At 42.6% G+C, this 23,565-nt stretch overlaps 1 protein-coding gene across 2 annotated transcripts in view; it reads left to right on the forward strand.

Annotated features, from left to right (window-relative positions):
• Positions 1–421: 421 nt before the first annotated feature.
• ATL1 (atlastin GTPase 1) overlaps positions 422–23,565 on the forward strand; it is a gene marked incomplete at both ends in the record, with an annotated part of 62,727 nt that continues 39,583 nt past the window's right edge. For both annotated transcript variants that reach the window (XM_080708082.1, XM_080708083.1), the window contains 4 exons: positions 422–455; positions 20,205–20,452; positions 21,932–22,066; positions 22,929–23,033. In XM_080708082.1, coding sequence (XP_080564208.1) covers positions 422–455; positions 20,205–20,452; positions 21,932–22,066; positions 22,929–23,033 — 522 coding nt within the window. The remainder of the gene's footprint in view (positions 456–20,204; positions 20,453–21,931; positions 22,067–22,928; positions 23,034–23,565) is intronic.

A 23,565-nucleotide genomic window follows, 5' to 3' on the forward strand; every position in this document is an offset into this window, starting at 1 on the left:
TTCAGCCGTGTCGGTGTTCGCAGCCCGTTTGCACGAGTGTGTTAACTGTCCTAGAAGCGGGCATCTGCACACGGGTTTGTGCCTTGCTGTCACTGGGTAATGTGGGAGAGTGTGTGCAAGGGGGTGCTGTTTATTTCTGTGCTGTCCATTGAAGAGGCCGCAGCACCTCGCCCGTGGCCGTCTTCGCGCCCCGGGGGGTGGGCTGAGGTAGGGAGGGCGTGACGCGGGTGTTTGTGAGAACCCGGGCTGGTGATGCTGAGCTCGGCTCATCGGCTTTCTCCTCCCTCCCCCTCCCTCCCCCTTCCCACCAGCGCCGCAGCATCATCCAGGGAGAGTGAGCGAGCAGCGCCCGGCGCGGGCACGAGCCTCCCACCGCCGGGACCCGGGCCGGAGCCAGCGCCTCGGGGCCGGTGGGTGCACCATGGCCAAGGGCCGCCAGGACAGGAACAGCTGGGGTGAGTGTCCGAGGCCCTCGGCGGCCGCGCGGGTCCGGCCCGGCGTTCGGCTTCTGCAGGGGCCGGCGGGGGGTGGGGGCAGGCCCTGCAGGGCGGGGGCTGGGCGGGGGGCCCGGGCCGGGGCGGGGTGCGCCGCCCCACCTCCCCACCGCCAGCATCTGGACAGCGCCCACCCACCCCGCCCTAGCCGGGCCGCAAGACGCCGAGGCTGGGCCGGGGCTGGGGTCCTGGTGGGGGTGGGGGGGAGGGTGCGGCGGGCGCGGCCCCAGCCCCTCCCGGCCCGGCGGGGCGCGGGCTGAACAATGGGGCGCAGCGCGGCATCCGCACCCGACAAGGCGCAGCCCGCCCGGGACCCCCGAGCCCGCCGCAGAAGAGCTCGTCCACCGGGGGGTGCGGGTGGGGGCGGGGAGGCTGGGAGGAAGGGGAGCAAAGTTGCGGATTCCAGTCTTGAGCCTCACCCCGACCTGCTACCCCACTCAGACCCGCCCCGGGGGTGGCTTTGTTCTCCGGTTTTACCTTTTGGAGATATTGGGCGCATGATTCAGCACCAGGCCGAGGGGAGGGGAAAGGAGGGGCCGGGCCCAGCGGGTTCGCGCCGCGAGTGGGTGGGCGGCTCCCAGGCGGGTGGGCGAGCCGGCGTGGGGAGAGGCCCCGGTCCCTGGCTGTCACCGTGCCTCACTCACCAGCATTTCAGGGTCTAAAGCGTGTTATTCTCTCGACCACTGCGGGGTGGATAGAGGAACATAGATTGCTCCTTAGCTTTGAATTGTTATTGTTTTTAAAGTTCACGCCCACCAGGAGTTGAGAGCTGCTTGGTTCTCTTGTGTCGGTGAGATCTCTACTCTCACCCTCCATCTGACCACGAGACATAAATGCACACGTGAATGGGCGACTTCTGTTTACTTTTATCAAAAGAGCATATTCCTGCCTTGGGTGGTTCTGGTGGTCGCTGGATCAACATGATTCCCGGTGGGCAAGGTTTACTCGAAGGATCACCCCAGGTTCAGGTAGCTGGAGGGCGGTGTGTTGCAGCAGGGACTAACCTCATTAGTTGACAGCGTTTAAGAGAAAGCAGGCCCGTTTTCTGAGATCCACACGCCCTTTTTAGTAGCCGTGACTTCTGTAATGACATGGTTATATTTGCTTCTTTCGGAGTCTGGGCGTGTCCCCTTTTCAACGGGCGCTGGGATGGGCGTGTCTTGGATAATCACAGTTAAGTTGGGATGCTCAAGTCAGTTTGGGTATTGATGTGCGGATTACTAACTCCGTACTAAATTTACTCTCAGGATTAAAATTTTTCTCCTTTGTGATGCTTTTGATCATGATTCTTCGGTATTTGGTTATGGATTTCTTATGTAGTGGAAGTTTTTTTTTTTTCTTTCCTCTTGGGAATGCAGTTTTAAATGGGATTTGCATCAAAATTACATTGAGGACTTAAAGAAATGCAGTTTCCCATATTTTCCAACCAGAGCTTTTGAATCGATAGATCTGAAATGGCGCCCAGGCTCTGCCTTCTAATTATCAGTCCAGGCAAATGTTACTTTGAGAAACACTACCTTAGCTTATTTATGTTCCATAGAAAGACTTCCCAGATAGTCACCCTGGAAGTCATAGGAACAGTTTCAACTCAAATGACAGGTTAGGAAAGGAAATGTCAGAGTCACTATATGTTCCTTGGACATTTTCAGAGAAAAGACATAGTGGAGTTGTGGACTCTTACCTTGATGTCCTATGACTTAGATTTTTATTTGTTGTGAAGTATGTTTTACCTAAGTGACTTAGAAAATGTGGGAACTGGGCATGGTGGTGCATGCCTGTTGTACCAGCACTTGGAAGGCTGAGACAGGAGGATTGCAGGCCAGTCTTAGTAACTTACTGAGACCCCATTTCAAAATAAAATAGAACTGGGGGTGTAGCTTGGAGGTAGAATGACCCTAGGTTCAATTCCCGGTACCTCAAAAAATTTAGGAAATGTGGCATATGGAGTAAGAGATAGTTTTACAAAGATGCTAGCCATGTCTGTCTTAATTCCATTTTATTACTAGCACCCGCTATAGTGCCTATCGCACAGTAGGTGTTTGGTGCCAGAAGTAGTAGCTAACATTGGGCTCTCGTGTGGGGTAAGTAGTATCATCTTTATCTTCCGTACTAAAAGGTAGAGTTGAAGCCGGGCGTGGTGGCGCACGCTTGTAATCCCAGCATTCGGGAGGCTGAGACCGGAGGATCGCGGTTCGCGGACAGCCTCAGCTACTTAGTGAGGCCCTCTGCAACTCAGTGAGACCCTGTTTCAAAATAAAGAATAAAAAATAGGGCAGGGGGTGTAGTTTGGAGGTCAAATGCCCCTGGGTTCCATCCCCAGACCTGCAAATAAATAAATAAACAAATAAAAGGTAGAGTCGTAAGTGATAGAATTCTATGTGGCAGTTTGGCTTCAGATTCTTTCATCTTCTCCGCTATATTATACTTCCTTTTTGTTTACTGAGTAAGACCCTCTGCATTGCATAGAACTAGTTTTCAAGACATATTCACATTCATCTGCATTACTGCATTTGGTCTTAAGCCTCTTACATAATTATATATCTTAGGAAACACTATTTCCTATTTTTCAGATAAAACAATCTAAATCTACATAGGCTAAGTGACTTCGTGAAAGTCATATATTTAGTAAGTTAGAGACTAAGGCTAAACCCTAACAGGGTTTAATTTAATTTAATTTATTTTTATTTTTATTTTTTGGTGGTACTGTGGGTGGAACCCAGAGGCTTTCTACCTCCGGGCTATTCCCAGACCCATTTTATATTTTATTTGGAAACAGGGTCTCACTAAGTTGCTGAGAGCCTCACTCAGTAGCTGAGGCTGGCTTCGAACCTGCACAATCCTCCTGTCTCAGCCTCCCAAGTGCGGGGATTACAAGCGTGCGCCACCACGTCCGGCTGGGTTTATTTTTTTAATTTATTTTTATAACACGATACTGTGAATTGTTTTTATAAGATAATGGGCTGGGCTGTGAGGCTAATAGAGAAAACAGGCCCTTAGAGCTGCCAGAGGTCTCTGATGAGGAAGCAGTCTGGTGATAGCCTACGAGACAGAGACTAGCCTTATCATCTAGCTAAGTAAATAGTTTCCCTACAAGTTAGAAAGAAAAAGGCAGAGTTAAGGTAGGTAATCCAGAATTGGAAAATATAGTGAGTCCCCCAAAAGAGCAAAAAATCTGCAAAATCTTTACCAGAGAGCAGATGAGGACTCTGGGGGACCAATGGAACAGGTATTATTTTTACGGAGTGACCAGGGCCCTGTTAGGTCTTGCGGGGACTGTGGAAGTCAGGAAGTAGAAAAACATCTGTGCAGTCCACCATCGTTGGGGGTGGTGTTTGAGGACCACACTCCAAGCTCCAGCTGGGAAGCAGAGCTGGGGATACGACTGGGAATCCCACCCCCTGTACCTACATCTGCATTTAAGGACTTCCTATATATTTAAGCATGTCACAGTCAACTCTTCAAAGGTAGGCATTCTTCTTCTTTTAATGTATTAGGAATCTGACATTCAGAGAACATAAGGAACCTGCCTGAAATACTGTCATTCCTAAGTTATAAGTGTAGGATTTAAATTCAGGACTGGATGCTTCTACCGTCCATCCGATGAAGACAGGAAACTGGAGTAGCACACCCAAAGGTGTCACAACAAGCCTGTCTAGGATGGAGCTGGTACAGGAAGTCAGTGCTCTATAAACCTGAGCACCTTGGACCAGAAAAGTAGGCAAAGAATGTGCCAATGTGGAAAATAAAGGGGACAGATGAGTATCAGAAACAGTAGCCCAGAATGCAACCTTTCACTGCTGGGCTGGAGCTTACTTACTACCAGAAACAAAACAGAAGTGAGCATTTGTTTGTTTCTTTTCATTAAAATTGCTCAACAACTTGGGATGCTATATGGTAATTTGAGTTTTCTACAGTTTACAGAAACTGCCAGTACAATATTGGTATAGAAAAATAATGTTTGCAGCTGGGCCTGGTGGCACATGCCTGTAATCCCAGTACTTGGGAGGCAGAGACAGGAAGATCACAGGTTCGAGGACAGCCTCAGCAAGCTAGGGAGACTCCCAGAAACCTACTGAGACTCTGTTTCAAAATAAGCAAACAAAAAATTTAAAAAGTTGGGGTTGTAATGCAGAAATATAGCTCAGAGATAGAATGCCCCTGGGTTCAATTACTAATAACACACACACACACACACACACACACGCGCGCGCGCGTGTGTGTGTGTGTGTGTGTAGTTTGTACTGAAAATGTCCACTTTGGCTTCACAATAAGTGTAAGAAAACTTTATTGTTGAAAAATCAGCTGTGGCAATTAATTTTTAGGTTTCTGGGGGTTGATAAAATATAAAAACAACCCAGAGAAATGTAGTTGCCTTTTAATTTTATTTCTTCTCTAATTGGCTATATTGTTTTTTTTCTTAATGAGAAACATATTCTCTTTTTTATAAAATGAGACTATTTGTCCCTTTTTACTCTCTTCCTCTCCTTCTCCTTCTCCTTCTCCTTCTTCTTCTTCTCCTTCTTCTTCTTCTTCTACTGGGGGTGGAACCCAGGGGCTTTCTACTTCTGGGCTACACTCCCAGACCTATTTTATACTTTATTTGGAAACAGGGTCTCAATAAGTTGCTGAGAGCCTCACTAAGTAGCTGAGGCTGGCTTCAAACCTGAACGACCCTCCTGTCAGCCTCCTAAGCGCTGGGATGACCAGCGTGTGCAACCACACCCGCCCACCTCATTTTCTTAAATTCTCATCCTCCTGAAATGAAATAAACATTCTGCTGGGCCCTGCATTTACCGTGTGATGCATAGTGTATGTATCTGACATGTACTGTGGGTTGCCCTCCATTTCTCTCATTTAATTTGTCTTCCCAGCATCTTTTTCCAAACACATTTTGTGTGTGCGTATATGTGTGTGTGTGTGTGTGTGTGTGCGTGCACATGCGTGTGCGTTACCCCCTGCTTACACTTTGCCTTGATGACTCCCAGGTTACAATTTTGTTCCATTCCCAAACTCCGGAGCCTCTGTTAGCTTTAGGTCTACACTGGACCATCAGCTAGAACCTGTGATTCTTGGGGAAAAGAAGCTCCCACTCATAAGAAGTTTTTAGGTTTAGAGGCTTTTCTTCTTTTACATAAAAATTCTGTGGGTCATGTTTATATATGAAAGATGAGTAATAATGTCCCCATACTCCAGCTGAAGAAATAGAGCTTTATTAATATTTTTTCACGCCTCATGTGCCCCTCTTTTTTTGCAGATTTGGAGATGAAACCCAGGGGCATTCGACCTCTGAGCTACACCCCCTGCCCTATTTTTTATTCTTTTTTTATTTTGAAACCGGGTCTCACTGAGTTGCAGAGGGCCTCACTAAGTAGCTGAGGCTGTCCTCGAACTGTGATCCTCCGGTCTCAGCCTTCCAAATGCTGGGATTACAAGTGTGTGCCACCACGCCCGGCTTCATGTGCCCCTCTTTAAAGGCAACCTTTCTTTACCCCTCCAAAGGTAAATAATACATTTGGCATACTCATTCCCTGATTATTTTTATAGTTTTATTATAAATAAGCCTATACTTCTAAATAGTATATTATTTCATTTTGCTTTAAAAATTTTAACATTCTGTGTTAATTTTAATGATATAAAGGACACAGGAGTAAAAAGCTGGTATTTCACTTATATCTCATAACAAGATAACCAAATTGAACATGGAGGATAAATTATAAAAACATCATCTTCTTGTTTTTATGACTTTTTTCTGATCATACTTCTGTCTTTCAAATAAGGCTGAGATATAGTGCGCTGGCAAATGTAATAAGAGGCAAACAAGAATAGTGCCGAAGTAACAGATACCCAAAACTGAATACAGAAAACATCACACAGGAACCATTTATCAGATTAGAGCAGCAGAAGAAAGTTGCTTCTAAATCATAGTCATTGTAGTGGTACTTGTCAATTTTGCCATGGTATCGGACTTTGCAACATCATTCTTCATTTATGAATGGAACAAAATTGTAACCTGGGAGTCATCGAGGCAAAGTGTAAGCAGGGGGTAACGCACACGCGTGTGCATGCGCGTGCACACACATCATGAAGTAGTAAATTCATGTCAGAATCATCACTGTAGGGGGAGGACTCAGTTCATTCCAATAAATTACCTTTCCAGTTCTTAGAAACATGCCCAACATCACAAAATTAAAAAACAATACTGCCGGGCGTGGTGGCGCACACTTGTAACCCCCGCGCTTGGGAGGCGGAGACAGGAGGATCCCCATGGTTCGGAGCAAGCTGCGCTGGCTTAAGAGACCCTGTTTCCAAATAAAAAAATATAAAATAGGTCTGGGAGTGTAGCCCGGAGGTAGAAGGACTTCCAGGAACCCCAGTACCACCAAAAAAAATAAATAAATAAAAAATAAGAAAATAAAAATAAGAAACAATACTAAGACTAGAAGATACTTGGTTTAAGTTAAAAATAAAAATGGAAAAATACAATAAAATAGAACCAATGGGACTGAAAAAGCCCCTCACTGAAAATTTGTATTAAAAATAAAATTAAAGCTGGGCATTTTGGTGGCGCCTGCTTGTAATCCCAGCACTTGGGAGGCTGAGACAGGAGGATCACATGGATTTGAAGCCAGCCTCAGCTACTTAGTGAGGCTCTCAGCAACTTAGTGAGACCCTGTTTCCAAATAAAGAATAACAAATAGGGCAGGGGTGTAGCTCAGAGGTCGAATGCCCCTGGGTTCCATCTCCAGACCTGAAAAAAAAAAAAAAAAAGAATCAAATATAAATGGATTTTGCCAAAAACTATTTTGTCTATTTTGTTTGCTTCACATCCTCACCCAAACTTGGCGTTGTTCTTCTTGCTTTATATGAGTTCGTTACATATTTCAGATATAAGTGCTTGATGGTTGTACAAATCTATTTTGTTGTCTTGTGATATGGCTTTGCTCTCTCTGTAGTGGTTTTTTTTTTTTTTTTTTTTTTTTTTTTTTTTTTTTTTTTTTTTTGGTGGTACTAGGGTTTCTGGAAATCCTTCTACCTCCGGGCTACACTCCCAGACCTATTTTTTACATATTTTTTTTATTTGGAAACAGGGTCTCTTAAGCCAGTGAGGCTGGCTTCGAACCTGCGTGATCCTCCTGTCTCCACTCCCAAGCGCAGGGATTACAAGCATGCGCCACCATGCCTGGCTCTGTAGTGTATTTTTTGTTTTTGTTTTTGCTTAGTTTTGTGGTACTGATTATTGAACCCAGAGGCAGCCTACCTCTGAGCTACATTCCCAGGCTTACTTAACTTTACTTTTCTTTCCTCCCTCCCTCCCTCCCTCTTCCTTCCTTCCTTCCTTCCTTCCTTCCCTCCATCCTTCCCTCCCTTTCTTTCTTTCTTTCTTTCTTTCTTTCTTTCTTTCTAGTACTGGGAATGGTTTCCAGGGCCTTTCTACCTCCAGGCTATACTCCCAAACCTATTTTATATTTTATTTGGAAGCAGGGTCTCACTAAGTTGCTGAGAGCCTCACTAAGTAGCTGAGGCTGGCTTCGAACCTGCGTGATCCTCCTCTCAGCCTCCCAAGTACTGGGTTTACAAGCGTGCGCCACCATGCCCAGCTACATTATTTTGTTTTTGTTTTTTGCAGTACTGAGGATGGAACCCAGGGGCATTCTACTTCTGAGCTACACCCCCAGCCCTATTTTTTAGTCCTTTGTTTATGTTTGAAACAGCATCTCACTGTTTCAAACTAAGGACCTCACTAAGTAGTAGCTGAGGCTGTCTGCACCTGTGAAATTCCTGTCTCTACCTCCCAAATGCTGGGATTACAAGCATGCGCCATCATGCCCAGCTTACATTTTTTATTTTAAAACAGGGTCTCACTAAGTTGCTGATGCTGGCCTCAAACTTGCAATCCTCCTGTTTCAGCCTCCCAAGTATTGGGAGTACAGGTATACCCCACCACGCTCAGCTCCTTATGTTTTCAATTCTTTGGATTATATATCCATAAGTAGAATTGCTGGGTCTTTGGTAATTCTATTTTTTTTTGGGGGGATTCAACCCAGGAATTCTATACTCTGAACTAGACCCCCAGTTCGTGGGGGGGGGGTACTAGGGATGGAACCTAGCGGAATTCTACCTCTGAGCAACACCCCCAGCCCTATTTTTTATTCTTTATTTTGAAATAGGGTCTCACTGAGTTGTGGAGGGCCTCACTAAGTAGCTGAGACTGTCCAAGAACGAACGACGATCCTCCTGTCTCAGCCTCCCAAGAGCTGGGATTACAAATGTGTGCCACCACACCCGGCTCCCAGTCCTTTTTTCAAGGTTTTGTTTTGTTTTGTTGGTGGTACTGGGGTTCCTGGAAACCCTTCTACCTCCGGGCTATACTCCTAGTCCTATTTTATATTTTTATTTGGAAACAGGGTCTCTTAAGCCAGCACGGCTGGCTTTGAACCTGCATGATCCTCCTGTCTCCGCCTTCCAAGCACGGGGATTACAAGCGTGTGCCACCATGCCCAGATTTTTTTTTTTTTTTAATTTTGAAACAGGGACTCACTAAGTTGCTGAGGTTGGCTTCAAACCTGGGACCTTCCAGTCTCAGCCTCCCAAGTACTGGGATTACAGATGTGTGCCACCACATCCAGTTTATTTTTAATTTATGAGTAAAACTTTGCATATTGTTTTCTACAATAGCTGTATCATTTTACATTCTCACCAAAATCTAAACCAGAGCTCCGCCAAGAGAAGAGTCTAAGAATTATAGCTGTAATGTCTACAGTCTCTGCAATGTTTCCAGTCTCTGCAATACAGAGAACTTAGAATGGGGGAGGCGATCTGAGCATGACGTAGACCGTATTTAGCACTAAGAGTAACCGCCCATTTTCAGAACAGCTGACTCAGAGATGATCAAAAGAGGACCAGATAATTCTATAGAAACCAAGTACTTCTAAAACTGACTTTTTCCCCCAGTGGTTCTAAATGTATGTGTATTTGTTTTTTCTTAGTGGGAATGATACTTTCCATACGCTTTTTTCCCTTAAAATATGTGAACATATTTTCTTGTGATTAGGTATTTTTCTTTTCTTTTCTTTTTTTTTTTTTGGGGGGGGTCTGGGAATGGAACCCGGGGGCATTCGACCTCCGAGCTAATAGCTCCTGCCCTGTTTTTTATTCTTTATCTTGAAACAGGGTCTCACTAAGTTGCGGAGGGCCTCACTAAGTAGCTGAGGCTGTCTGCAAACCGCGATCCTCCTGTCCCAGCCTCCCGAATGCTGGGATTACAAGCACGCGCCACCTCGCCCGGTTTGTGATTAGGTATTTTCCTATAACATGACTGCATATTTTGTATAATGTAACTGTGGCATTTATTTACATACAGTTAGGCATTTAGATTAGTTCCAATTTGTTATTACATAAATAATGCTGTTTTAAATCTCCATTTAGATAAATACATGTGCACATGTGCACAGTTCTTTTTTCTGTGTGTGGGGATTAAACCAGGGGCATTTGACCTCCAAGATACACCCCCAGCCCTATATTTTATTCTTTATTTTGAAACAGGGTCTCACTAAGTTGTGGAGAACCTCACTAAGTAGCTGAGGCTGTCCCCAAACCTGCAATCTTTTTTTTTTTTTTTTTTTTTTTGTGTGGTACTGAGGATGGAACCCAGGGGCCTTACACTCCCAGACCTATTTTATATTTTATTTGGAAACAGCGTCTCTTAAGCCAGCTGAGGCTGGCTTTGAACCTGTGCGATCCTCCTGTCTCTGCCTCCCAAGCGCAGGGATTACAAGGGTGCGCCACCACGCACAGCCTCCTGCAATCCTTCTGTCTCAGCCTCCCAAGTACTGGAATTTAGAAGCGTGAGCCACCACGCCCGACTAGAAAAGGTTCCTTTTAATTTTAGTTGCCAAGAGACAGTTTCCTCAGCGAATTATCTTTTCTTTATACTGATTCCATTGTGCTCAGAGTTCATCATCTCTCTTGGATTAATCTTTTCTTTTGAAAAATGTAGTATAGATTTTTTTTTTTTACAAAATTCACAATGAAGAAAATTAGTTAACATAGTCCCAGCATTTCCATTATTTAAAATAATTGTTCCCTACATTTCAATTTTGTGTGTGTGTGTGTGTGTGTGTGTGTGTGTGTGTGTGTGTGTGTGGTACTGGGGATTAAATCCAGGAGCATTCTACTTTCATGCTAAACCCCCAGTCGTATTTTTTATTTTTTATTTTATTTTATTTTATTTTTTTTGGTGGTACTGGGGTTCCTGGAAACCCTTCTACCTCCGGGCTACACTCCCAGACACCTATTTTTTATATTTTTATTTGGAAACAGGGTCTCTTAAGCCAGCGCGGCTGGCTTAGAACCTGCGTGATCCTCCTGTCTCGGCCTCCCAAGCACAAGCATGTGCCACCACGCCTGGCTCTATTTTTTATTCTTTATTTTGAAACAGGTCCTAAGTAGCTGCAGCTGGCTGCGACCTGTGATCCTCCTGTCTCAGCCTCCCAAGTACTGTGATTACAAGCATGCGCCACCACGCCTGGCTGCATTTCAGATTTGAAGATTTCCTTTCTACATCTCTAAATTTCGTAGCTGAGTGCCACTTCCAATGGTTTAGAATAACACACAGAATGGGGAAAAACCCTGCAGTCTCTGTATTGAGTACATGATCTAGTATGTGAAAAGATAAAACAATATAGGTATGTCTTTGTTTTCTGTTATAACAGAATACTGGAGACCGAGTGATTTATAAAAAATAGAGGGTTTTTTTTTTTTGTTGTTGTTGTTTTGTATATGGTAATGGGGGTGGAACCCGGGGCTTTTCTACCTCCGGGCTACACTCCCAGACCTATTTAATACTTTATTTGGAAACAGGGTCTCACTGAGTTGTGGAGGGCCTCACTAAGTAGCCGAGGCTGGCTTCGAACTTGTGTGATCCTCCTGTCTCAGCCTCCCAAGTGCAGGGATTACAAGTGTGCACCACCATGCCCAGCTATAGAATAGAGTTTTGCTGGTAAAACATGCCTGGAATGTGTGGTGGTGCCTGCCTATAATCCCAGTACTTGGGAGGCTAGGACAAGAGGATTGCAGGTTCACTGTCAGCTTCAGCGATTTAGGGAGGCTGTCAGTAATTTAGTGAGAACCTGCTTCCAAATTAAAAAAAAAAAAAAAAAAAAAAAAGGGCTGGAGGTGTTGCTCGGAAGTACAATGTCCCTAGGTTCCATCCCCAGTGCTACATACATACAAAATCTCTCTCTCCCCCCACTCCCTCCCTCCCTCCCCTCCCTCCTCCCTCCCTCCCCCCCCCCCTCTCTCGGTTCAGGTTCATTTTGGTTCATGGTTCTTAAGGTAGAGAGTCCAAGACCAGGTGGTCACATGTGCCAGGGCCCTTGCATGGGGTGGAAAAGCTGAAGGGCTATTAAAGGGAGGCACCAGAGGCAGCTTTGCTCTACGCCTACTTGCTCTTTCAGTAATAAATCCAGTCCTTTGTGAGAGAGAACTCAGATCACTCTCCTGAGGATTGACTCAGCCCTCTGAGAAAGGCATCTACTCATAAAAGGCAGTGTCGCCATGACCCAGTCACCTCCTGAAGGTACCACCACCTCTCTTTATGGTTACACTGGGGACAGAATTCCAGCATGACTTTCAGGGGACATAAAGCATATTCAAACAGTAGCAGGTTGGCCCTCTCCTTGTGAGCTGGACCTGTGTATCACCTATAGTAAAATATTAATTCCTGCTGGTTTGTTTCTGGCCTTCTTCCTTTCCCATTTCTTTTTAGGATTTGCATAGTGTTCAGGGAACTGAAAATAAGTTTAGTTGAGCAAGGCATAATTAAGAAGGTAGAAATTTGGTGCTTCAGGAAACTTGGTATGTATTCCAATAGACTTTTGGATTATTTTAGACTAAAGGATATTATTTATTGCTTAGATAATATATAGTTATGAATGATGAAGCAAATGTGTAACATTTGTTCTTAGTAATATGCAACATCATAGCATTTTTTCAGCTATTTTTATTAAGTTTATGTAAATAAATATTCACTGAGCACTTACGTTAGGTAGTTCTAGTCTCTGTTTCAGCTTCCCAAATGCTGGGATTACAAGTGTATGCCACCATGCCTGGCTTTAAAAAGTATGTGTATTTTTTAAATACTTTTCATTATTTCTTATACTGAATTTGTGTGTATCTGTATATTTTACCATTACTGGTTATGATAACCAAAAAGACTGTGTGTGTGTGCGTGCGCGCACGCTTGTGTGAGGTATTGGGGATGGAACCCAAGGGCATTCTACGTCTGAGCTACACCCTCAAACCTCCCCATTTTTTTTTCTGGATTCATCTGTTTAATAAAGGGAAATAACATTTGTCAATACGAGGCCCCATAAAATGTAAACACAATTACTGTCATAAACCTGTATATACCTTCAAGGGTTGAAAGTGGCTTTGTTTAGTTACCCTATTTGCATATAGTGCAAAAATAGGTCATGTTAGGACTACTTACATAAGAAGAGGTCCAAATTATAGGAGGCAGATAAAATTTGAATTCTTTCAACATTCATTCAATTAAGTTTTATGGTAACATCCAGGTTTTTCTTTCTGCCACTAACCATGCTCCCTGCTAAGCACATCATAACAACAGCACAGTGAAGTGAATGTGAAACAAAATGATTTTTTTTGTGTGGTTTTGTTTTGTTTTTTTAAGAAGTGGGGTTGCTGGCCATGGTGGCACATGCTTGTAATCCCTGCGCTTGGGAGGCTGAGACAGGAGGATCGCGCAGGTTCAAAGCCAGCCTCAGGTGCTTAGTGAGGCTCTCAGCAACTTGGTGAAACTCTGTTTCCCAATAAAATATAAAATTGGTCTGGGAGGATAGCCCAGAGGTAGAAAGCCCCTGGGTTCCATCCCCAGTGCCACCAAGGGGAAAAAAAAAGAAGTGGGTCAAACCCAGGGACATTCTATCTCTGAGCTATACTGCCAGCCCTTTTCCTCCTGCGGGTCTGGGATGAAACCCAGGGGCATTCAACCTCCAAGCTACACCCCCAGCCCTATTTTTTATTCTTTATTTTGAAACAGGGTCACACTGAGTTGCAAGGGGCCTCACTAAGTAGCTGAGGCTGGCTGCAAACTGCGACCTCCTTGAATGCTGGGATTACAAGGGTGCGCCACCACACCCGGCTTCAGCCCTATTTTTTTATTCCTTTTTCCTTTTTTTTTTTTTTTTTTTTGCGGTACTAGAGATGGAACCTAGAGGCATTCTGCCTGCAAGCTACACTTCCACCCCTATTTTTTAGTCTTTTTATTTATTTTATTTTATTTATTTTTATTTTTTGTGGTACTGGGATGGACCCAGGGGCTTTCTACCTCTGGGCTACACCCCTAGACCTATTTTATATTTTATTTGGAAACAGGGTCTCACTAAGTTGCTGAGAGCCTCACTAAGTAGCTGAGGCTGGCTTTGAACCAGCACAATCCTCCTCTCTCAGCCTCCCAAGTGCTGGGATTTCAAGCATGTGCTACCATGCCCAGCCTAGTCTTTTTATTTTTTTATTTTTGAAACGGTCTCACTGAGTTGTGAAGGGCCTCGCTAAATAGCTGAGACTGTCCACAAACCTTGATCCTCCAGTCTCAGCCTCCTGAATGCTGGGATTACAAGCGTGTGCCAGTACGCCTGGATTATTCCTTATTTTGAAACAGGGTCTCACTAAGTTGTGGAGGGCCTACTAAGAGGTTGAGTCTGGCCAGGATCTACCTGAGGCTGGCTGTGATCCTCTTGTCTCAGCCTCCCAAGTATTAGCATAACAAGAGTGTGCCACCACACCCATCCTGAAACAAAAGAATTTTGATACTCTAGAAAACAGTGTTCAGTGATACATTTATACCCTATTTCTATGATTAAACATTGGATTATACAGTACCTTCCTACAGGGTTGCTGGCTAATTTGGGGATGGAGTTTAAACTATTAGAGGTATTAACTAACAATAAAATTATAGCCCTAATGTTTGCACATAAGAGAAGTAGTTATCATGTTAGTAATACTTTTTTCTTTCTAAACAATGACTTACTAAGTGCTGAGGTTGGCCTCCAACCTGCAGTCCTCCTGTCTCAGCCTCCTAAGTCCTGGGATTAAAGACGTGTGCCACCATGCCCAGCTTCTGTCTCCTTTTAAGTAAGGTACTTTTGCTAGGAGAACTGAACTTTTCCCCTGTTAATCATTTCTATTTCTTCTTTTCTTCTTCTTCTTTTCCTTCTCCTTCTTCTTCATGATTGAACCCTAGGGCATTCTACAACTGAGCTACAGCCCCACTCTTTAATTTTTTTTTTAATTTGAAACAAGGTCCACCTACATTACCCAGGCTATCCTTGAACCTATGATCCTCCTGTATCAGCCTTCCAAGTACAGATGTGCACCACCATACTCAGATTAACTTATTTATTTTCAGTGTGTCAGTCATCTTTTCATCACTGTGACAAACTACCTGGAAGAAACAACTTAAAAGAGGAAAGGTTTAAACTGGGCATGGTGGCGCACGCTTGTAATTCCAGCATTCGGGAGGCTGAGACAGAAGGATCCAGGTTCACAGCCAGCCTCAGCTGCTTAGTGAGGCCCTCTGCAACTCAGTGAGACCCTGTTTCAAAATAAGGAATAAACAAGTTTGGCTGGGGATATAGCTTGGAGGTAGAATTCCCCTGGTTCCATCCCCAGTACTACAAATAAATAATAAATAAATAAATATTAAAAATAAAGGAGGAAAGGTTTATTCTGGTTTATTGTTCCAGAGATGTCAGCCCATGGTCAATGGGCTCTATTGCTTTGGGCCAAGAGTGATAATAATTAGAAAAATAATAGGGCCTTCCCATATGATAGTTTTTATAGAACTTTTTATTAAGGTAGTGTCTTACTGATGCTAGTATAGGAAAATTGATAGATGGATCAGAATTAAGAGCTCAGAAAGAAGTCAATATATATTTGTATGTAACTAATTTTACTTATTTTTTTATAATACTGGAGTTTGAACCCAGGGGGATTCTACCTCTGAGATACACTTCCAGTCTTATTTTATATATCATTTTATTATTATTTATTATTTGCTAAGTTGCTGAGGGCCTCACTAAGTTGCTGAGGCTGGCCTTGAATTTGAGATCCTCCTGTCCCTGCATTCAGTATGACTAATATATGTCAGCGATCTACTGGAAGACTACTTGAGGAAATGAAGTGGTTTGATAATATAACTCTTAAAATTTTTTTGACTCATATAAAAAAATTGGATTTTTTTAAACCTTATACAAATATCAACTCCTATGGACTAAGAACTTAAATACCAAAAACACAACTTTAAGACATAGAATAATATATATGAATATCTTTTCTATCTTTTGTAAAGAATAACTTCTTAAACATAATATACAAAATGCTAATTATATAAGAATATAATAAGCTGGTCGTGGTGACACATACCTGTAATCTCAGTACTCGGGAGGCTAAGATGGGAGGATTGCAGGCTTGAGGACAGTCTCAGCAACAGAGAGATACCCTGAGTAGCTTAGTGAGACCCTCTCTTAAAATAAAAAAGTAATGAAATAGGGCTGGGGGTGTAGCTTAAAGGTAGAATGTCCCTCCCTGGGTTTAATCTCTAGTACCACAAAAATAAATAAATAAATAAATAAATAAATAAATAAATAAATAAATAAATAATAAATAAATGTATGTTAACAGCAGTCGCCATTTATTAAGCATATACTATTTGATATTTTAGTCTATTTAATTACCATTATCATTTAATCTTCACAAAGTCTCTGTGACCGAGGTACCATCACCATTCAGTCTCTCTCTGAGGTGCTTGGGACGGAGTCAGGGCCTCATGCACGCTAGGTACTGATCTACACCCAGAGTCAGCCATTTTTAGATAGAAAATCGTGAGCCACTGGGGAGCTAAGTAAGTTCCACACTTCATATGCATTGTCATTGTAAATGTAGGATTTAAACAGGGAGTCTTGTAATCTAGTTTCTGTCATAAAGCAATATAAAGCAATATAGAACCTATTATCTTTCAGATAGAAAATCAGTTTCCCTAAACTTGCAGAGAGAACAACTCTGATTCATGGCTAGAGGCAACGGTATGCTGTTGTTTTTTTTTTGTTGTTGTTGTTTGTTTTTGTTTTTTTTTTGAGATGCTTTGTGCTATTTTCTTCAGAAAATATTGGTATATAGCCGGGCGTGGTGGCGCACGCTTGTAATCCCAGCACTGGGGAGGCTGAGACCTGGAGGATCGCGGTTCGTGGACAGCCTCAGCTACTTAGTGAGGCTCTCTGCAACTCAGTGAGACACGGTTTCAAAATAAAGAATAAAAAATAGGGCAGGGGGTATAGCTCGGAGGTCAAAAGCCCCTGGGTTCCATCCCCAGACCTGCAAAAAAAAAAAAAAAAAAAAAAGAAAATATTGGTATATATTTATTTCTATTAATGAAAAACTAAAGTTATATGATTGATTTATAAACAATAGAAAGCTGTCAATGTGAGATATATGTATCAATGTAATCTGAACAGTCCTTTACAAGTATGTCAAGAGCCAGGCATTCCTGTAATCTCAGTACTTGGGAGACTGACAGGAGGACCACAGGTTCAAGGACAGCCTCAGCAACACAGTGAGATTCTCTGCAAACTAACAAGACCCTGTTTCCAAACAAAAAAATAAAAAAGCTGAGGGTGCCTGGTGTGGTGGTACACACTTGTAATCCCAGCATTTGGGAGGCCGAGACAGGAGGATCGCGGTTCATGGCCAGCCTCAGCTACTTAGGCCCTTTGCAACTCAGTGAGACCCTGTTTCAAAATAAAAAATAAAAAAATAGGGCTGGGGGTGTAGCTCAGATGTAGAATGCTTCTGGGTTCAATCCCCAGTACCAATAAATAAATAAATAAATAAATAAATAAATAAATAAATAAATGCCAAAAGATACAATTACCTTCTTTTTATCTAGTTATAAGGCATTTTCTCAAACAAATAACAATGCAGAAAGTCTATTTAAATATATTCTCAAGCCGGGCATGGTTGCGCACACTTGTAATCCCCGCGCTTGGGAGGTGGAGACAAGAGGATCCCGCTGGTTCGGAGACAGCCTCGCTGGCTTAAGAGACCCTGTTTCCAAATTTAAAAAATATATAAAATAGGTCTGGGAGTGTATCCCGGAGGTAGAAGGGCTTTCAGGAACCCCAGTACCACCAAAAAAATAAATAAATAAATAAATAAATATATTTTCAAAAATGTGGATAAAAATTCTTTAAGAGACCAGTTTGTTTCAAAATTAATATTGTCATTATCAGTTGGGAATGCTGTAACAGACATAATAGATTGGGGCTTAAGGCTTCAACATGTGAATTGGGGGGAACATAAAAATTCATCAATTATTAGGCATTGGGGGTATTTCATATATCTGTTCTGAGGAAGTAATTGTTGTGTTGTTTGTACTGACTTTCTGTTCTTTTCATACAAAGCAAATGAGCCCACCCGGGTGCTGTTCAGGGGTCGATTATCACTAAAGAAGCAGAACATTATCGTAGAGAGATCTGGGATAAAGGTTTAGGTACTTCTTTTTTAATTGTTAAAAAACCTACTTGATCAGTGCATTGCAGTTATACATTCCAGCAAGGTCCAATGTGAGACAAACATACATGCTCGCGGCTCTTGGCACATGGACCCCGCCCCCTTCCAGCCCCCCCCCCCCACGGCAGTGAAATTGATGTGGCACCTTCACACCCTGCCACAGCTTATCTGAACTGTTTCTGTCTTCAGTCTTTCCCGCACCCTCCTCACCCCCTCCCCAGACCCCTTTCACGTCTCTGTAGGTCCCTGGCCACGTTATCTACAGTTCTTCATATTTCCTTCTTTCTCTGCAGCTTCCACACATGAGAGGAAGCATACAGCCCTTGACCTTCTGAGACTGGCTGATCTCACGTATAATATTCTTCAGGTCCATCCATTTTCTGAAAAGTACATAATTTTGTTCTTTCTTATAGCTGAGTAGAGTTCTTTTGTGTGTATATACCACATTTTCTGTATCCAATCATCTATTGATGGATACCAAGTTTGCTTTCATAGTTTGATTTCATAGTCGGGTTTCGTAATTCGGCTTTTGTTAGGTACCTGACTTCTAATCCCAGGCTGACAATGACTTGCTCTGAGAACTTGGATCTGTCACTTCCTAGGGAGTATGGTTAATTAGATTCTTAATTTCCACGTGTATCAATGAGTCAGGTGTGGTGGCAAACACTTGCGATCCCAGTACTTGGGAGGCTGAGACAGGAGAAGCACAGGTTCGAGGCCAGTCTCAGCTATTTAGTGAGGCCCTCCGCAACTTAGTGACCCTGTTACAAAATAAAAAATAAAAAATAAAAAATATGGCTCAGACGTAGAATGCCCTGGGTTCAATCCCCAGTATTGCAAAAAAAAAAAAAAGTATATATAAAGTGTCTGGCTGAGATACTAAAAGTATTAAATACACAGCATGAGCCAGGCATGGCGGTGCACTCTTGTAATCCCAGCATTCAGGAGACTGAGACGGAGGACTGCATTTTGTGGACAGCCTCAGCTACTTAGTGAGGCCCTCCGCAACTTAGTGAGACCCTGTTTCAAATTAAAGAATAAAAAATAGGGTAGGGGGTGTAGCTCAGAGGTTGAATGCCCCTGGGTTCCATCCCCAGACCCTAAATAAATAAATAAATAATACATAGCTTGAAAAATTCCATGCTAGAACTCTCCTTCCTTCCTTCCTTCCTTCCTTTCTCTCTGAGTTTTATTTTATTTTATTTTATTTTTGTGGTACTGGGGGTGGAACCCAGAGGCCTTCTACCTCTAGGCTATACTCCCAGATCTATTTTTTATATTTTATTTGGAAACAGGGTCTCACTAAGTTGCTGAGAACCTCACTAAGTAGCTGAGGCTGGCTTCGAACCTGTGAGATCCTCCTGTCTCAGCCTCCCAAGCACGGGGATTACAAGCGTGCACCACCACGCCCGGTTTCTCTCTGAGTTTTAAACCCAGAGACATTCTACCTTGAAGCTACACCCTCACACGTTTTTGAATTTTTTTTTTTTTTACTTTCAAACAGAGTCTTTTTAAGTTGCTGAGGCTGGCCTCAGACCCACATTCCTCCTGTCTCAGCTTCCCAGGTACTGGGATTACAGGTGTATGCCACCATGCCTGATTTATCGTAGAACTCTTGATAGAGAAATCCCATTTCCTTCCCTTGGGCAAAGTCAGCTACATTGTTGGCTTTCATTTCCTCATCTGTACTGATTGTCTCCTCAAGAATTTACTTTTGAGCCCTCTGTGTATTTCCTCACATATATGCTCTGCTTTAAGAAGTGTTGCAAGGATCCTTTATGTAAATAGCTCAGCTTATTTCTAGGGGATGGAGAAAATGTGAACCCAAACCATGCTACTCATCTGATCTAGTGGTGGAATTCCTTTCCTTGACTGTCTCACTCAGCAAAGAGAGATTTCTGCATTGACCTAGTGCTTTTTGAAAATAAAATTCTGGTTGAGTAAGTGACATCATCAGAAAGACCCAGTGAAGCCTTTCTGGGATACGGTGTGAATGACAGTAAAATGTGTCATTAGAACAAACACTTCAGTCCCGCCGTGTGTCAGATGTCTGAGAGCTGAGAGGTGCACACTTCCCGGCGCCGTGTGATGATTAGCTGAACCAGTTGCCGCTTTGCTCCGCAGGTGGGTTTTCAGAAAGGACGGGTGACTGGAGTTCAGAAGAGGAAGAGCCGGTGAAAAAGGCAGGGCCCGTCCAGGTCCTGATCGTCAAGGACGACCACTCCTTCGAGTTAGATGAAGCCGCACTAAATCGCATCCTCCTCTCCGAGGCCGTCAGGGACAAGGAGGTGGTCGCGGTGTCTGTTGCTGGAGCCTTTAGAAAAGGAAAGTCCTTTCTGATGGACTTCATGCTGCGATACATGTACAACCAGGTAGGTGAGGGGCGTCTTCACGAGCTATACTGTTTCTATGCTTCCATACCTAAATATATATTATGTGTTTCTATTATATTATTATTTCTGTTTCCTATTATTATACACCTAAATATAAATGCTGTAGTGTAGCCATTTCAACTGCAGTGGTCTGACAACAAACTACACGGAACACATGTCTGTGAAGCCACTTGGCTGCATTTCCCTGAGAACTTAATTTTTTGCTCTTTTAAAAATAGACACTCTAAGCCAGGTGTGGCGCACGCTTGTAATCACAGCATTCGGGAGGCTGAGACTGGAGGATCACGGTTCGCAGACAGCCTCAGCTACTTAGTGAGGCTCTCTGCAACTCATTGAGACCCTGTTTCAAAATAAAGAATAAAAGGGCAGAGGATGTAGCTTAGAGATCAAATGCCTCTGGGTTCCATCCTCAGATACACACACACACACACACACACACACACACACACACACACACACAAAATAGAAATAAAAAAAAAACACTCTAGCCAGGCATGGTGGCACATGATTTTAATTCCCGCACTTGGGAGGCTGAGACAGGAGGATCACACAGGTTCGAAGCCAGCCTTAGCTACTTAGTGAGGCTCTCAGCAACTTGGTGAGACCCTGTTTCCAAATAAAGTATAAAATAGGTCTGGGAGTAAGTATAGCAGGGAGGTAGAAAAGCCCCTGGGTTCCACCCCCACTACCACAGAAAAATAGACACTATAATAATGATATGATTACAAACTTTACATGTTATAGTGTTTAAGATGTCAAATAACTTTTGTTATGCTTTTTTTTATTATGACAACTTTTCCCCACCATTTACTGTGACATTTTTCAATCATGCAGCAAAGTTAACAGAATCCTACAGTGAACACACCTAGGTTCTCACCACCTACATGTTTTCATTAACATTGCCATGTCTCCATCTATTCATCCTTTTCTATCCATCTTCTTTATTTCTTTTCCGTATTCTGCATCCAGTAGAGCATTAAGAAGGCAAGATAGCATATGAGCACTTTGCTGTTCCTTGCTGAAGGGCAGGTGTCATTGACTTGTGTAGACCAAATTCTACTTCTGCTCCTGCATATATATCTACCATTCAAATAAGAATGGCAAAATTTTATTTTGAATGTGATAATCTGCTTATTTAGGTAGAATAATGTTATTAAGCTTGTCCTTTACCTAGAACCTAGCAATCAGTGAGTACTTTCTGAAGAAATATCTGGAAGCATGCCTGCACGAATGAAATATTTGAATGCCTGCCTGAAAGAATGAAACTCCCTGTTTATGGATGTTTTCCTTGTGTTTCAAAATTATTTTTCAGGCTTTTCCGCAAATAGACATGTTCTCTTTTTTCTGCAATGTGTTATTTCCTTTTAACTAGAGTAAGAGATAAGAATTGAAAAGGATGAATAGAAAGATCATACATCTATATCCAGTTCTGTATGATATACTGTATTAAATTTATAGGAATCCGTTGATTGGGTTGGAGATTACAATGAACCATTGACTGGATTTTCATGGCGAGGTGGATCTGAACGAGAGACCACAGGAATCCAGATATGGAGTGAAGTCTTCCTTATCAATAAACTTGATGGTAAAAAGGTATGATAGTAATTTTTTTTTTGTGGTATTAGGGTTCCTGGAAACCCTTCTACCACCGGGCTACACTCCCAGACCTATTTTATATTTTTATTTGGAAACAGGGTCTCTTAAGCCAGCAAGGCTGGCTTAGAACCTGCGGGATCCTCCTGTCTCCGCCTCCCAAGCACAGGGATTACAAACGTGCTCCACCACGGCTGGCCAATAGTAATTTTTAAAGTAAAATTGAGTTTCACTTGCAACAGTAACCTTGAAAATACTCTTTTGAAAATGAATTTTGGAGCCAGGAGCAGTGGTGCATGCCTGTAATCCCAGTACTTACAAGGCTGACACAAGAGGATTATAGGTTTGAGGCCAGCCTGGGAAACTTACTGAGACCCTCTTTCCAAATAAAATAAAATCAGGCTGGAGGTATAGCTCAAGGGTAGAATGCTCTTGGGTTTAATCCTCAGCACCCCCAAAATAAATTAATAATTAATAATAATAATAATAATAATAATAATAATTTTGGCCATTTCACTTAAAGGGGGGGTAGCATCACCCTTTGCATAACCCTTTTTACCTCTTCAGTGATCACAGTGGGCAAAATCAGAGGAATAAAGCAATGTCAGATCAGCAAGCCAACATTTACACTTTGTTTCATTGATGTATTAAGTTTATATTGGATTCCCAGTGAAATTTAGTTATTACTGTAATCAGCAGCTAATATTTTTGTTTTCTGTAGCATTGGTAGCACGTGTAAGCAATGACCTATTAAGCACTCAGTGATACTGGTTTTCGTTATTTCTTACGGTGTTGATGTTGTGGTAACTGGAATGCCCTGGTGCTCTATTCCATCTCAATCCTGTGCTCTTCTTGCCCACAGGTTGCAGTGTTATTGATGGATACTCAGGGAACCTTTGATAGTCAGTCAACTTTGAGAGACTCAGCCACAGTATTTGCCCTTAGCACAATGATCAGCTCAATACAGGTATGGGATGAGATTAATCCATATTGATGGTTATCTCTTAAGAATTTACGAATATATGTATTTCTACACACAATGTAATAGTGAGACAACAGAAATGGTAAATTATATATGTGGTTTGGCTCAATTAGCATGCCAATTCTTGTGATTTCTATAAGAATAGAATTATTTTGTTACAGTAACTTAATTACTGATCGTTTTTCAAACTGATGCCTTAGTCAGAAAAGGTTTAAATTTTTTTTTAACAGATGTTTTTTCTGTAAAGCCTAGAGCAAATTCAATCATATTAAATTTGATATGTAGCCATTGGAACTACCTATTATGTTTAACAAAACAATATACATATAAAATTTTGTTTATATAGCCAGCCAGTGGAAATGTTTCTAAATATAAAATCTATGTGTGTTCATGGTTTTTAAAAACCTTAATATAGCTGGGCGTGGTGGCGCATGCTTGTAATTCCAGCATGCTGAGACAGGAGGATCACACAGGTTCGAAGCCAGCCTTAGCTACTTAGTGAGGCTCTCAGCAATTT

Source organism: Muscardinus avellanarius (genome assembly GCF_963383645.1).
Source record: "Muscardinus avellanarius genome assembly, chromosome: 12".
Taxonomy (NCBI): Eukaryota; Metazoa; Chordata; class Mammalia; order Rodentia; family Gliridae; genus Muscardinus; species Muscardinus avellanarius.